General features: G+C 48.5%; 1 protein-coding gene across 1 annotated transcript in view; it reads left to right on the top strand.

Annotated features, from left to right (window-relative positions):
- CLSTN3 (calsyntenin 3) overlaps positions 1-14049 on the top strand; it is a 42687-nt gene extending 28638 nt beyond the window's left edge. Inside the window, exons 10-18 of the mRNA XM_053294461.1 lie at positions 711-767; positions 1358-1515; positions 1709-1857; positions 3744-3970; positions 7266-7436; positions 9223-9368; positions 9493-9628; positions 12692-12909; positions 13003-14049. Of these exons, the coding sequence (XP_053150436.1) occupies positions 711-767; positions 1358-1515; positions 1709-1857; positions 3744-3970; positions 7266-7436; positions 9223-9368; positions 9493-9628; positions 12692-12909; positions 13003-13179 (1439 nt within the window). The 3' untranslated portion in view covers positions 13180-14049. The remainder of the gene's footprint in view (positions 1-710; positions 768-1357; positions 1516-1708; positions 1858-3743; positions 3971-7265; positions 7437-9222; positions 9369-9492; positions 9629-12691; positions 12910-13002) is intronic.
- Positions 14050-14115: the final 66 nt, after the last annotated feature.

Below are 14115 nucleotides of genomic sequence, written 5' to 3'. Positions count from 1 at the left end.
TGACTGCGGCTGCTCCAAGGTTGCAGGCAGGAATCTCTCTCAGCCCTATCTTGGAGAAGCCAGGGAGGGAACTTGGAACCTTCTGCTCTTCCCAGAGCGGCTTCATCCCTTGAGGGGAATATCTCACAGTGCTCACACTTCTAGTCTCCCATTCATATGCAACCAGGGCAGACCCTGCTTAGCTAAGGGGACAAGTCATGCTTACTACCACCAGACCAGCTCTCCTCCAGGTTGGCCAAGAGTGCTGACCAGATGTTCTGTAAATGCAAGACAGAAAATGGTTTTTAATCAATGGCAACTCCAAGTATTCTCTGACACTGGATTTAGAAAGGCATCTTGCTATAATCTGACTATGGAAGTAAAGTGAGAACAATTGATTTTTGGGTGGCCCTAGCAGAAGAGGTTTCCAGAAACATAGGTTGGGATCCAAGAGACCCTGGAAGTCTTCTTCATGCCCCCCTTCCTCAAATCTCCAGTGCCAGTCACTTCTTTTGATTGGCATTAGTGATTCAGAGGCGAAGCGTCTCCACCTCCCATTCCAGAACAGGATGGAGACTCTGAGCTCTGACAGCTTGGCTGCTTCCTTCTTGGATGAGTTGGGTGTTGGAAAGAAGACTTCTATAGCATGATAACCTTAAGAGTGCCATTCTCCAGATAACTCTCGAAGGATATTTCTTGGCCAATGCTCTGAATTTTGTCTTGTTTTGCAGAGGAGAGAAACAAAGAAAAAACCAAAGTGAACGAGAACGCCACAGATTTGGGGCAAGGTATATGATGCTCTTATTCACCATGCATGGCTGTCATCCCTCCTCACGCATGACATTTCCCTCACAAGACCTTCCCCTCTTCCCCTACCACTGGGAAGAAAGTCTTGGCACCTTGATAACTTGGCAGTGTTGCTTCTTCTGGTCAGGATGATGGTTTAATCTCTGTGGTTTGTGAGAGGGCTGGAAGATGGAACAGAATGCAGTTAATGTTTTATTCGAAGCTGGTTGGTGAGAAAAACGGAGTCAAAACAGTGTCACCTTTTGAGGTGCCCCATCATTTGCCTCTCATTACTATCTTTTTGCAGATTGTCTTTTGGGGGATTTGTTCCTCCAAAAGTGCTCTCTGAAACCACAGAGAGGAAACAGGACCTGCCCACTTGACTCCCGTGCTCAGACTTCTCTGCTGTGGTCTCTCTGTTTCTCAGCTGGCTGCGCATCCAAGACTTTTTTCCTCTCCTTCCTTCTCCCTCCTTCTCCTCTCTCCTCACTCACATGATTTATCTCCCTCTCCGTTGTCTTTGTGCTCTTCTCTTTCCCTCTTTTCTTTTCATCTGTCTCTCACACCACCCCTCCTCCTGTATTCCCCTTAGGAGACCCTCTGCCGATTCACCACTACTTCCATGGTTATCTGGCTGGCTTCACTGTGCGCCCCGGCAGCCTTGAGAGCCGGGAGGTGATAGAGTGTCTCTATGCCTGTCGTGAGGGGCTGGACTACAGCGACTTTGACAGCCTTGGCAAAGGGATGAAGGTACACCCCCTCTGCTCTTGTCTGATGGCATGACCTTCCTTCCCTTTGCTAGCACCTCAGCTTGGCTTCCCAGGATTGTGCCTGTTCCTCCTCCTGCAGAATCCCCTTGTGCTCTCCTGTGTGTCTCTCGATGACCCACCTTAGTGCTTGCCAGGAAACCTACCTCAAAGTCTGTTTCCTTCTTCCCTTACAGGTTCATGTTAACCCCTCCCAGTCTCTCCTCACTTTGGAGGGTGACGATGTCGAAACCTTCAACCATGCAATCCAGCATGTCGCCTACATGAACTCCCTGCGCTTTGCTACTCCTGGGGTCCGACCCCTCAAGCTTACCACCACTGTCAAGTGAGTAGCAAAACTTCAGTCCCATAATAAACCTTCTTGTTGCTGTGCCTGAGGAGCAAAGCTTCCCTGTTGGATTTTTGGGCGGATAACGAGTCTGATGTCAATTATTATACAAATGTTGGTGCTATACTATTATTATATTGTTGGCGTTTTACAAGTATACTGATTTGTGTAGGGTCAGCAGTGGACATGGTGGTTTACCAAGTAGCATAAACAGATAGGAGTTTACAGCCTATATGCCACCACTGGGAAGACAGCAGATGGAGGGGAGAGAAGGGAGAGGCAAGCCTCAATGCATCTCCTTTCTTTTGCTCTAAACAAGTGTTGCTATGTCCATCCAGAGTATGGATGGATTAATCATACTTAGCATTTATATAGCACATTGCATGTGTTAAAAGCCCTCCGCATACATTATCTTGCTGTAATCCTTAAAACAGTCCTGGAAGGCATTGTTATCCCCATATTGCAGACATGGAAGAGGAGCAGGGTGCTCAGAGGATAGCCACTGGTCTAAGGCCCAGGGATGCTATTAGACCCATGATCAGACCTCCTGTTTTGTTGTTGCTCACGGCAGCCATGGGGGAGGATTGGGAGAATGGCGTGAAAGGGAAAGTTCAGTCCTTTCTCTTTGCATCATGTTGTCCAGCAGGAGGCGAGGCAGTCAGGGCTGCAGGACCCTGGAGAGCTCCCAGTGAGCCACTTGCTCCAAGAGGGCCAGAGGAGGGATGAGATCTGAAGAGCTCAAATCACCCTTCCCAGGCTCTCCAGCTGGAGAGGTCTAAAAGGGGGCAGTCCTCCGGCTTTGAGTCTTGCCCCCGCCCCCATCACATCCCTCCTGGCCCAGTGTCAGTGTGCAGGCATGGAGGAGCACCAGGTACTTGGGGTGAAAGGAGTCAGTTCACCAGGGAGCTTGGGCTCAGTGAGCAATGGGTCTGGAGTCTCCAGGTCTGGGCTTTCTGGCTCTGGGATCTCCTGCCTGGTGTCAAGGCTTGGTCTGGGCTGGCTCTTGTGGCCTGACTGCTCCCCTCTCCTCTGGATTGGACTCTGAGCTATTGCCATGGCAAATCATTTCCTGATCTCAGCTACCTGGCGGAAGCTATTATTTGCTCCAAGGGAAAGCTCTGTAAAGCATAAAGAAAGTGACCTGTATATTTTTCCTGTGGGCAAATTGTGGCTTTGGAGGGGGGCAGGTAGATCAGGCAATGGTGTGAGGGGAAAGAGTTCACATCGCCTCTCCCAGAATCACTCACTGATCCAATTTGCTCTCTCCACCACCAACCCCAGTCCCACACACGTCTGATTCAGTGAGGGAAAAGCAGAGATTCAGTCATAAATATCCCACATCTCATCTAGTTTTGCCCTAAGTCCACTTGGTGAGTTTGTGGCAAAGGCAAGATTCAAAACAGAAGAATTCCTGACTGATCGCAAAGTCTCTTGTTACTACATGGCACCAGCAATTCGTTAGAAATACAAAAGAGATTTCAGACAGTGAAAGAGTATGCAAGCTTTCAAGTCACTCAGAACCAATAGAACTGAAATCGATTTCTCTTTGCCTATTTGGTATCTTTCATTCCCTTTGCTGCTGTCATTTGAGGAGGAAAAAATCTGGATTGACAGTTCCAGTATTTACAAGAATCATGTTTTGCTCCCCATAAAAGGCAGGAAATGTTGTGTTTCCCAACACATATGAGCATGCTTTGTGGAATGACAATGCTGTGATTCCCACAATACTCTTCCGTAGGAGGAGTTCTATGAGTGTTGGTGTTGGGAGGGCTTCACTGTGTGATCTACCAGTCGAATATGTTTTTTGATGCATGATAACAAAAGGGCAACCTGCCTTCTCCAAGACTGGGTCAATGAGTGATTCTCTCTCCTTCTTGCATTAGATGCTTCAGTGAGGAGTCCTGTGTCTCCATCCCAGATGTGGAGGGTTATGTGGTTGTGCTTCAGCCTGATGCTCCTCAGATCTTGCTGAGTGGCAATTCCCACTTTGCCCGGCCTGCCTCTGACTTTGAAGGTCCCGAGGGGGTCTCTCTATTTCCCGACCTCCAGATCTCTTGCTCTATTTCACACCAGGTGGAGGCCAAGAAAGATGAGAGCTGGCACGGCACAGGTGAGTTGAATACATCATCTAAGGGGGATGCTGTAGTGTATGGAAAGCAGGCAAGGACAATCCCAGGGACAGAAAGAGAAGAAAGCCTCATTAGAAACAACAAGGTTCCTTCTTCACCAATCTGATCCCACATGGAAATTTGCTTCCCAACTCTAGTTATGTGGGTGAGATGAGGACCTCCTTAGGCAATTCCAACATGAGTTCTTTCCACATGAAAAATAAAAATTAATATTTATTCAATGCCTAAGCATTATACAGGGGCGGGGGAAAATCACATATGCTCACAATCTGAGGGCATATCTATTGGTATTTATCAGTTTAATTGTCATGGTAGTGTCCCCCAGAGAATCCTGGGAATTGTAATTTGGGGAAAGCGCCAAGAGATATCTAGCACCCCCTCCCCTGCCCCAGAGCCCTGTGTTCCCTGGGGGAGGAAACTGGCTAGCTTAAGTCTGCAAGGTAGGTATGCCCTAGAAGACAACTTAGAGAGAGAGAGAGAGAGAGAGAGAGAGAGAGAGAGAGAGAGAGAGAGCACACTGGGGGAAGTGAAAGCAGTGTCTAAAACCAGATTACCAAAAGGGCAAGAGAAGAAGAGGCTAGGATTACATACAGCATAGCCGTCTGCCAATGGAAGTGGGTGGCATGCATGCTGCCTCTGTCCATCCTAAAACCTCAACAGAGGCTCAGCCCAAATGGCACCCTGTGACAGAGCAGCTTTGCCTGACTCCCAGCATTCCCGATGGGAGTTGAGCAGGAAGGCTCTGTGGCAGTGCATCATCTGGACAGATTCTCCCGTGTAGTCACCAGGCATGCCAACCAGAATTCCCTCTAACAGGGATTCCCAGATGTTGTTGACTACAACTCCCAGAATCCCCAGTTGCAAGGGCTTTTGCTTGGGGATTCTGGGAGTTGTAGTCAACAACATCTGGGAATCCCTGTTAGCAGGAACACTGATGCCAACGCCGTTTCAGGATGGATAGAGGCAGCATGCATGCCACCCACTTCCATCAGCGGGAGGCTGTGCTGTGTGTAACCCCTGTTAGGATCCTGGGGAAATAGATGAGATGTTTTTCAAAAACAGCAAGAGAAGGATGAGGGGAATATTAAGGGAGAGATGAATGGTGAGATTAATACTGAGGGAGAGTACATACTAAAAATGAATTTACACTAATGTAATTGTTTTTATAATTATTGAGGACATGCATATACTGCTCTTTAACAAACAAAAAGAGTTCTCATAGCAGTTACAGCTCATTGGTTACCTCCCTTTCCTGAAGGGGCTCAGTCTAAAACAGGCCTGCTCAACTTTGGCCCTCCTGCAGATGTTGGCCTACAACTCCCATAATCCTTGGCTATTGGCTACTGTGGCTGGGGATTATGGGAGTTGTAGTCCAAAAACCTCTGGGGGGCCTAAGTTGAGCAGGCCTGGTCTAAAAAGAAAAAGGACCCCAGGGACTGGCCAGCAAACAGCCACTAAAAAGATTCTGTGCTGGGTTACCTTGCTAAAGGTAGGAGTACCACCCCTTGAAAGACGCCTCGTTGCCCAGTTAGCAGGTTTTAGGGTGGTGGAGCTGACTGGGAAGCCCCCTCCCTGCATGCAGTCCAAATGTGCCTGTTCTCCAGGGGCAGCTTATGGGGGAAAATTATTCTGTGAGTTTGAAGCAGAAACAGGCTGTACACCAGACAGGTCGACTGCCCACATCGTCACCATATCGATTGGTTTTTATCAGTTTATCCTCATTTTAGGAGCAGCTATGCGCTGTTAAATGATTCCCTTTTTCTAAAGTAACCCGGCAATGGATGGATGGATGGGTGCATGCATGCATGCAATGCTTTTTAAAAGGTTGTTTTTACAATGCTTTTTTTACTTGAAGCCTGAGGAGAGAGGCAAGACCTGTGGCTGAGCAGGCATTCCGTTCGCGGGCCTCATGTACACCTGCCGTTTCTTTTGCAAAGCCAGGCCCACCTCATGACTGATGGACCCACCATATGTTCTCTTATTGTCTTATGTCCTGCCTTTGCTTGAAGGAGTCCCAGGAGACGGAGAACGGGAAGGACACCGAGCTTCACCAGCTGATTTAAAGAGTAGGGGTGGCAGAGAACAAAAGGCAGGGCAGGAGCCAGATCACAAAGAGACCTACAATTAAGAGGAGTTTAAGCCCAAGACAAAAGAGGGAATGGAAGCAAGAGAGAGTGACGGAGCAGGAAATGGGGATTAGTCTCCAGAGAAGAAAGCGCAAGTCAGCTTTGCAGGGCATGAAAGCCTTTCCCCACCCATGTATTGAGAAACTGGTATATCTGCCAGACCCCCTGTTGCATGTAATCATACTTAGCATTGATGCAGTGCATTTCAAGCATTCTAAGCATGTCCCATTCATTAGCTCAGTAATCCTTATAATGGGTCTGTAAAACAGGTCAGAGGTATTATCCACATACGGCACCCGGAGGGCTGTGTGGCAGGATAATGGCTCGCCTGAGCCACTCTGTGCATGGCTGAGGGAAGATTGAGGCTGGGAACTTCCCGGCTCGCAGCCCCAACGCTAATCCCCTAGTCCACAGCAGCATTCTGTACCCTTGTGTGGAGGGGGCCCTTGATACACCTGATGAAGTCTATTCATACACATGATGAAGCGTATTCTTTTTTTGGCATGGAAATGGGTTTCCGTGCAGTGAAAATGAAGATTTAGGTATTTAGAGCCGGTTGGGCAACCGTCTATTCTAGTTAAAATGGTGTTATTGTTTGGTGATTGGGATTCACGGGTGACTTTAAAAGTAGCATGTTTTGCTTTAGCTGAATACGGCTAAGGAAAATGTGGTTAATCAAAGTTTTGGGTTTTTTTTAACAATTTGATTAGATCAGAATGAAGTGTGATTTAGAATGTGCCTGTTGATGCCTAGGATTTTTGTAACAGCCTTTGGTGAATACAATATAATTTCACTGATCGACATCTCTTGGCATAACCACTCAGTATTGCTGCAAAGCTTAAATACTCCTCCTTGGAGGAAGGGTAGGATATGGATGTAAAAGAATGAAGAAGATATTGGCTGACATGACGCGCAGCCTACCATCGCTGTAACTGCTGCAGTCTCATAAGCTGTTTGCCACAATGGGGGAAATGGCAGTAGCACCGCTTGTGCAGCCTCTGGTTCCGAATAGTGTCGGAGCTGCTTACGAGTCTGCAGCAGCCCCAGGACAGAGCTGCTGTCCTGAGCAGAGTAATGGTAGGCTGTGTATCATGTCAGCCACAGTCTCTGCCTTTTCTCATAGTCTGCCTATTTTCTCTAATCTCTACAGTGGCAGATACACGGATGTCAGAAGAGATTGTTCATAATCTGGATGGTTGCGAGATCTCTCTGGTTGGAGAAGACTTGGACCCTGAGAGAGAATACCTGCTCTTGGATGGAGCCTCCCTGCAGCAGCGAGGCCTGGAGCTCATCAACACCTCTGCCTACCTCACTGTCACAGGTGTGCACCCACCTTCCGGGCAGCTTTTCCCTTTTTGGCACCATCCATCTCCCTCTGTGGTCATTGCATTAGGACCCTCCCGAGGGCACTTCTGCAAGGGGCTACTTCAGTCCCCTCACTTCCACCTAAAACTCTGCTGCCAAAATAATTCACCTCTTTTGTCTCACAAGCCACAACACCCCTCCTCAAATTCCTTCTCTTGCTTCCCATCCTGTCAGCATCCTACACAAACTTCTTTCCATATTTTGCTTTCCACCACAGGTTACCCCACCCTATCCATCTGCTCTCATTTCACCACCTTTCCCTGTCCATCGCATTTGCTCCTCCAGCCCCAGCCCCCAGAATCACCTGAAGGTCTCCAGCTGCTGAAAGTCTCTTGGCCATTCTCCTTTGCTTCCCCTTATATCTAGAGTTCCCTCCCACATCACTTGTTCTCCATGGCCCTCTCTGCCTCTCTTCTCTCTGATGTCTTCTCTCCAAAAGCCCTATCTATATTTGAATTGTAAGCTCCTCAGATCATGGACCCATTTTATTTGTTTGTTTGTTTGTTTGTTTGTTTGTTTGTTTAACTAACTAACTAACACCCAAACGTTCGTCTCTGGCAATTTTCTGCCTATGTTACCATGCATACTCTATAAATAGCAACAACTATGTAATGGCAGTCAGGTGGGACTCTTTAGCGCACTCAGGTGTATGCCTGTTGGATTTCCACCTGTTCTGCTTCCTTGCTTGTGAGCTTGGCACATTAGGAAAATGGCGGCGGGGGAGGGGAGCCGTTTCTATTTCAGAACACGCCCCTGTAATGTTGGCAGGAAAGGGAATCCATAAACTTCTTGATGCCCCGAATGAGTTTGCAGGGACCTCTCCAGTCTCCCCCTGAAACGTACCCACTCTTGAGCCCCCTTCAGGCATTGTTGTGTAACGGTGGATGCTGTACACAGTTACAATGCCAAACACAGCATGTTGGCAAGCCTGCTCCCACACCAAAAGGCTCCTTAACTAAGCCCCTCTACTCTCCACAGACCCAGCATTGGTCTGTAGAGAGAAACTCTGTACTCTGAGGGAGGGAGAGATCCTCCACATAACTGAGCATGCTAGGTACGCACCATTCTTAATCTCTTCTCAAGTACAGCTTTGGTTTCTACAGACAAATGCTGGATTGATGGAGAGCAGGGGGTAGGGGATGTGGTTTAAGAGCATATTGGTGTGGGGAAAAGCCTCGCCAGTGTATTTCTGTGCCCCACACCCCGGTGACTGTGCACAGTTACATAATGCCTGAGAAGGCTTTGGAGTCTCAACATGACTTTTCTCAGGGTCTAAGCAAACATTACTCATGAGTATGAATAATAAAAGCTTGCTTCTTTGCTGCAAAACAGAATGGAAAGTTGGACGGTTTGGAATGGAGACATTGTGGGGAGGCGAGTGTGTTATCCTTTCCCCTGCTTTCCCCACACACTCCCCCTACACCGCCCAAGTTGCTTTCCAATCTTGCGATTCCAGCTGTTTCTTTGTGAGGTAGGTGTGTGTATTCATCCCAGAGGGTGAAAAGTGACTGGTGGGGGGGGGATGGAATGAAAAGTGGTGGGCCGAAGAGGGGTTAAGCAGCCTCTCCCCCTTTTTCCACTTCATATCACCCCCTCTCCATGAGGCTTTGGCTGTTGACCTTTTATTACACAAATCTGCATGTAAAGTTCAGTTAGCCCTTCAATTTATTTCCCAAAATCCGGACAGGAGTTCAACCAGTCTGGCATCTTTTCCCCAGCCTTGATGTTCTTTCCTATTGTAGGTGTGGAGAGCATAGCTGTGTATGAAGAGATTCTTCGCCAGGTCTCCTATTGCATCCGCCATGGTGCTGCTCTTTATGAGAGGAAGTTCCGCCTTTCTTGCACTGAGATGAATGGGCGTTACTCCAGCAATGAGTTTACTGTGGAGGTATGTCTGTGATGACAGAGGGTGTGAAATTCAAAGCCTTTGCAAATATGGCTACACTTGAGGTCAGTCTGAAGTTAAGCGAAGTCTGTGCTGAAGTCAAGCAGTGTGAATTTTCTTTTTGCAGGTGAATGTCCTTCATAACATGAACCGAGTCGTTCACCCCAACCACATTATGAGTTCTCAGCAGTTCATGCACCGAGGTCACCACCTGCCACAAGAACTCTCTGGGCACAGATTGGCTGATATCCACCGCAACTCTAGTATGTACCGATTAATACTCTACACATACACTCTGAAATGGTGATGAAAGAGGACAGGATGGCACATGCACTTTTAGAGCCAAAACGTAAACATATGACTTGGAGAACCATGATTGGATCTACCTTTAAAAAACAAACAAAAAACCCCCCACCTTCAAATCAATCATAGGTTGGGCTGCTAATTTTATTGTGGAAGTAGAAATGGAGAAGGGTTTTTTTTGACCCACACATTTCCTTAGTCTGATTGCCACCTCTGAAGTTGCAGTTAGCCTCACTGGCAGGGGGAAAGTACAAGCACCATACAGCTATCTATCTCCCCCCCACCGTGAATGCAGAGGAAACTTTGGGAGGGGCTGAGTTGGATTAGGGGGGTAATAGGATGTGGGTGGGGGAAATGCTGAATCCGCCCTCTGCACGGCTGCTTCCCTGATTAAATTAGCAGCCACCTCCACCCAAACTGAAAAATCTGTCCAGAGATTTGCTCATGGATCACCCATGTAATATCTGTTTTGATCCTTAGCGGGGTTCTTTTTGGCACTGAGGCATGGCTCATGAGTTGGGGAAAATTTTGCTAAAGAGGAAGTTGTGTTGAGGAGGTGTTCAAACCTTTGATTGTTGCTTGCTGATCTTTGACAGTCGTAGGATGCCTCTTTGAGGCCATTGAAGATGAAGCTATTCTAATGTGGTTTCGTGGCTTCAGCAAGAATGTTGTAGAACACAGCTGTCTTATAGCAAGTCAGGATCCCTCTAGCTCAGTATTATCTTCACTACCGGCAGCGGTCCTCCAGGGCTTCAGACCTAACTGGAGATGCCAGGGATTGAACCTAGGACCTTCTGCCCGCAAACCAGATGCTCTTCCACTGAGTTGTAGTCGTTGCCCAATAGCATCATTCCATCCTGGCTCTGTAGGACCTAATCTTAGTCTCCAAACCTAGTTTCTTTTTAAGGCAAACATTGCAAGTTGCGTTCAGCAACAGCACACAAACGTTTTGGGTGGCATAATCCCGTTCGGTTGTTCTGAAGCTTTAATCTTCACTTGAAGTCAAACTTCCCTAAATGGCAAGGCACAACCCCACTGCATTAGGCAGAGTTTCCCCACCGTCACCTCCTATTAGGGCAGCAGCAAGGTCGGGGGGAAATAGTGAGTGGTGGGCTGTTTGATTCTTCCTCTTCCTGTTGTGCAAATGTCAGAGCCAAGACCCTGTGTGCTGTGTGGTGGGGCACGTGCAAGCGGGAAATGAGCACCACTCCCTTTTACATGTTGCCAGAGCAAATGGAAACAGTACCTCCAACCAGTTCCAGGATTTGGCCAACCTCCAGCCTGACCATGATACAGAACCCAGAAAAGGCTTTGCAGATGGAAGGGCAAGGCTAGGCAGGAAGGAGCAGTTCAGAGTCTCAGTGGCTGGGATTATTAGAAACAGGGAGCACAATCAGCCCCCACGACATGGTATCCCCTAGGACACTCCTTCCTACCCCCCCCCCCCCCGCGATCATAAGTGAATGCTTGCCATTCATTCTTATGAACAAGGGTGCCTTTGGGGACATTGCTGTGGCGAAAGCAAGATCTGTGTGCCATTCCTGACAGTGGGTGACCTGGACCTCAGTGATGCTGCAGCCAGTGCAATACAGATAAACTGCACGGTACAGGAATCCTTGCAACATGGGAGGTCCTCCCTCCTTCCACCTGATATTTTACTAGGAGAAGAGAGCTGGTCTGGTGGTAGCAAGCATGACTTGTCCCCATAGCTAAGCAGGGTCTGCCCTGGTTGCAAATGAATGGGAGACTAGAAGTGTGAGCACTGCAAGATATTCCCCTCAGGGGATGGAGCCACTCTGGGAAGAGCAGAAGGTTTCAAGTTCCCTCCCTGGCAGCATCTCCAAGGTAGGGCTGAGAGAGATTCCTGCCTGCAACCTTGGAGAAGCCGCTGCCAGTCTGTGAAGACAATACTGAGCTAGATAGACCAATGGTCTGACTCCGTATAAGGCAGCTTCCTATTTTCCTATGTTCCTACTAGTGTACTGTAAGGATCCGAGTTCATAATAGACACTCCACTTGCACAGAACATCACCAACAGAGGGGGAGAAAGGGTTGTAAGCCAAGAAGGCGCTAGAGAGGAAGAGTCTTATTTTGCCTGCAAGGAAGAATGGAACAGAATGGGGAGTGAAAATGAGGCCAAAGAGCTGAGCTACTGGCAAAGCCTTGTCTGTTTTGTCCTTCCATGGCACCACAAAGCGGTCATGGGACCAGTTTGGCAAGATCCTAGAACGAGACATACACTGTATTCAGATGGCGGTTGGGCAAAATTAATCCGCATAATTAATCTGCAAGTCCTGTGACCCAGAAACAGGAGACTAGAAGACCAGTCTTCCCGACCAACTTAGGTTGAGCCTCGAAAATTAGATTGCCCTAATAGCAATGAGTTCTTCTTGACCCATATCGCCTGGTGAGGGGACTGTGCTCTTTTATTTCAGATATGGGCCTAGCAAGAGTTGCTTATGCCTTTATAACCTCCAGGCTTGACTGTTATAAGCCTCACAACAGTGGGTGCCATTGAAGGCTTGTGGAAGCCAGCATGAATTATCCCCGAATTACGTCTATGAAAATAGACGTAACATTTTTAAAGCATGAAAACCCAGCATTCAGTCTACGTGACATGGCATCTGCAGATAGAAAACTCCTGATGAGTGAAATACCCATGAGAACTGCCTTGCTGAATCAACCTAAGGCTCCATCTAGTCCAGCATTCTGTCCTCAACAGTAGACAGCCAGATGTTTCCAGGATGCTGGAAATATGAAGTCTAGCCTCCACCAGCCCCACCCCAAGGTCTAGCTTCCCCCACACACTGTTTACTGTACAGGTCTTCTGGGGCATCCTGCCTTTGAATCTGAAAGATCCATTGAGCAATCCTGGCAAATAGCTATGGATCGGCCTCCCCTCTGTGAAGTTGCCTACCCTTTTTCATGGCATCGAAGCTGCTGGCCACCCCCATGTCTTGGGATGGTGGATTCTAGGAGAGTGGAGTGTTGCGAGTTCATGTCCTCCCTTCTCTTTCCTGCAGTGGTCCCCGGTGCTGCCACCATCATTATTGTGGTGTGCGTAGGCTTCCTGGCACTGATGGTGATCCTGGGTGTCCTACGCATCCACTCCTTGCACAGGCGAGGGGCTGGGCGTGAGTGCATGGGGGAGTCTGCGGAGAGCCAAGGAAGCGCCCGGGCCAAGGAGAGTGAGATGTTCTGGGATGACTCGGCTCTCACCATCATTGTCAACCCCATGGAGGTGAGTGGAGGAAGAGACGGAGGGCGGGAAGATGCCATTAGGTAAGGGCTCGGATTTGCTTACCTAACTGCATCCTTGATGTCTCCTCAACAGTCATACCAGAGTTGCCAGGAGAGGGCAGCAGAGAGCTCAGACTCTAAAGCCAGAGGGGCAGCTGAAGACGAGGAAGAGGAGGACAGCAGTGACTCTGAATCGCCAGACACCCCTGGCAGCGATGCTGCCGATGACCAGCGCATTGTGGGCAAGCATGATGCCCCTTGCCACTATTAGAGGCATGTGATCGATGGGGGAGAGGAAGTGGAATGCCAATAAGAGGGAGATCCTGCTTATGTTTAGTTTTGGGGAGTAGGGCCTGCTCCCACACCCTTTTCTTTCTCTTCCTGCTCCCCATCCTGCCCCCCTCCTTCCTCCCAGACCTCTTGTTTGTACAGTGAAGGCTGGCCCAGAACATGACATTTTGGTGCATATCGTGGAAAAAACAAACAGCACCTTCCCCTCCCACGAATGACCTCCACTGGGACATTCTCCTGCGTGAGCTTCACGGAAATGAACAGGAGCTGCGCAAGACCACTCCTGGGGGTTATGTCCTGTGGGTCAACTTTGTCTCTGTTTTGCTGCCCTTTGTGGCACTCGGAGTCCACCCCCCCCCCGGAGGTGGTCATTTCACATTGCCCACCCCTGCCCTCAGTCTTTGGATGGCACTGCCCAGGGGAGGAGCCTTGCTCTCTTCGCTCCTCCCACCTCTTCAGCTGCTGGCTTGGGCTCAAGTGGGGCAGGGCCCCCTGACTTGGACCTCCAGCCTAGGATTCCCGTCCCACCAGAAAAGAGTACGCTGGGCTGGCATGCTGTGCAGCAGACACACAGAAACATGGGAGGGGAGCTGGTCGGGACGGACACACACACAGACACAAATGGGGTACATCAGAGGCCCCAAGATACTATATATATATTGTATATTTTTTCAATGTTGTTGTTTGGGGTTTATTCTTGTTTTCTTGTTTGATGCAAAAAAACAAAAAACCTGCCGCTTGTGTCGCTTTGTAAAATTGTCAATAATATTAAAATCAACAAGTGAAGGAGAAATGATGTGGAGAAGGAAACGGAACAGATTTTAAAATAAAAAGGATTAAAAAAAAAAAAGTAAGGCCTGGGATGGAATGTTGGAGTCTCTTGCTTCAGAGACAGGGAGGCTCCGTTCACTTGAGT

This window comes from Hemicordylus capensis, chromosome 2 (genome assembly GCF_027244095.1).
Source record: "Hemicordylus capensis ecotype Gifberg chromosome 2, rHemCap1.1.pri, whole genome shotgun sequence".
NCBI classification, from domain to species: Eukaryota; Metazoa; Chordata; class Lepidosauria; order Squamata; family Cordylidae; genus Hemicordylus; species Hemicordylus capensis.
The sequence above is the reverse complement of the archived record's forward strand: the minus strand, read 5'-3'. Positions and strand labels throughout refer to the sequence as shown.